The 2,133-nt window shown below is 41.3% G+C and overlaps 1 protein-coding gene across 1 annotated transcript; it reads right to left on the bottom strand.

Moving 5' to 3' along the window:
• Positions 1 to 1,104: 1,104 nt before the first annotated feature.
• Positions 1,105 to 1,901, bottom strand: LOC148299315 (uncharacterized). The gene is given in 3 exon segments (XM_088276207.1): positions 1,105 to 1,574; positions 1,618 to 1,754; positions 1,796 to 1,901. Coding segments are annotated over 3 exon segments (492 nt in total). The 3' UTR covers positions 1,105 to 1,325.
• Positions 1,902 to 2,133: the final 232 nt, after the last annotated feature.

Here is a 2,133-nt window from a genome sequence, read left to right as displayed (position 1 = left end):
TTGCTCTTTTTCTGGTTTTTACTTTATCGACGAACATGCTTAATTTGCCCGTTTTTAGACCCATTTGTAGATGGCTTTGACTGTCCGTTTTTGGGATACTTCATTGTTGATTACTCTGTTATTATATATAAATATTTATAATATTCCGAAACGCCCATCAGATAAACATAACACAGGGATTGGGGTTGGGGTTGGGGTTGGGGTTGGGGTTGGGGTTGGGGTTGGGGTTGGGTTGGGAGATAGATGATTAAACTGCGAATCAATCAATGTTTAAATAATGGTTTATTGTTTAATTGAAGGGTTGATATGGATTCAAATATGCTATACTTCAGCAGATCAATGTCCTCCTTGTTTCTTTTTGAGGTCATCTAAGATTTCGAGCATTCTCTCATCATTTTCGGTTGTGTATGAGTCGAGGCCGGTCAGCTGATCGCTGTTGACATCAAGTCCGAACATCAGGTACTGGAAGTTTTTATCGAGTGCTTCATTTGAGTTGAGGAAAGATAGGAACTCATCGACGGATCTGGTAGGTCGAGTTGGGGCTCCTACTTTATTGTAGAACAATATTTATCTGGCTTTATTGTTATTTTCTTCATCTTCCTTTCGCTTTTGGATGAGCTTGGGCTCGACGTAGACCGGGTCATAGTATGTGCCTTTCAGGTAGCTGACAGAGTTAAAGAAGCCGATGAAGAACAGCAGGGCCGAGCCTCGCAACTAAATAATAAGAAATGTGATACGACGCCCTCACTTCGAGCCATACGAAACCAAAAATCGTCCCACTTGGAAATATATTTGTTTTTGAACATGCCCACTTCATCTTGGTTGAATTTCAAGTTGGTCTTCCTATGAAATTGTGATATGTCGATACCTCCACAGTCTGAGCCCGTCAGAGCGCCGATCCAGATATTTATACCACATCTTGTTGATATACGCAATATGATTAAATGTCATCCAGAGAAATTCATTGGCTCATTTATATTTATAATCAGTTTATTTATTCATATTTCATTCATTCATATCTGCACATGTGGGCATATCTGCACATGCAGGTATATCGCACATGTAGGCATCTGCCCTGATATTGCATAATAAACGTATTGGACATACCATCATTGCTCTGCTTGCTCGTTGATCAATCCGGCTGATTTCAAAAGAGCTGTGATCTTTTCTTCGCTGACTGTCACTCCTTGAATTTTGTCATCCATGCTGAAGCTGACCGATACAAGCTCTATTTTCTTGGCCGACGGAGAAGTTGTCTCCATTGTCTTCACCAAGGATTTCAACGCGAATTCATAGCCCTGCTCCAAAGTGAATGTCTCTTTGTATTACTGCTTCAGGAAGGAATCTGCAGCCACGTGATTAGTTCCAATTGCCTTGGCCTTCCATCCCGCGTAGTTTCCTGAGGGATCTGTCGAATAAAGTTGAAACTTATTGTTCTTGTCATAGCCAGCGAACAGAAATGCAGCACCGAAGGGCCTGGAGCCACCAACTTGCGTGTAGTATTGCTTGATGTCGCAGATGTGCACGACGAGCTCTTCGATTGGCACATTCGATCTAAATTTCACCCTGTAATCCTGAATGTAAGAGAGGACATACTTGTGCATACTATCTGAGCAAGTTGATCAGATAGTTGCCATCGGCCGAGAGCCCAGAAACGACTGCATAGACATGCTTATCGATGGGGTATATTTTTTCAGAGACTTTGCTTTCCTCGAGCAAAAGAGATGCTTCATGCTTCTATGTGACCAAGACAACTCCTTCGGTGGTAACAATTCCTGAATAATTTAGGGGTTACCGATTGATGAGCCTGTCTTATTGATGGCTTCGACTGCGTATTACAGTTGCTGGAGCCTGCCATCCGGAGAGAATGTGGTGGTTTTGGAGTCGTACCTTCTTGACATTTAAATTATTTTTAAATATATTTCAATCGGGACTTATAACTCACATATCTAATGAACGAATCGTAATTTGATTTGCATTAAATCACTTTTATAGGTTTATCCCATTATCCGCTGAGCTTTCGTTCTAAATTGTTTCTGATTGGACTCCTGATTCCATTTCTACTTCTTCTAACTCCCTGAAGTTATTTGTTGGCTCCTTTTTCGTCTTTGTGCTGCAACTCTCTTTCAGGAA

This window comes from Brachycentrus maculatus, unplaced genomic scaffold (assembly GCF_059751285.1).
Source record: "Brachycentrus maculatus isolate JH-2025_06_01 unplaced genomic scaffold, ASM5975128v1 h1tg001186l, whole genome shotgun sequence".
In the NCBI taxonomy this organism is placed as follows: Eukaryota; Metazoa; Arthropoda; class Insecta; order Trichoptera; family Brachycentridae; genus Brachycentrus; species Brachycentrus maculatus.
Note: the sequence above shows the minus strand (reverse complement) of the source record. Positions and strands in the feature narration are given on the sequence as shown.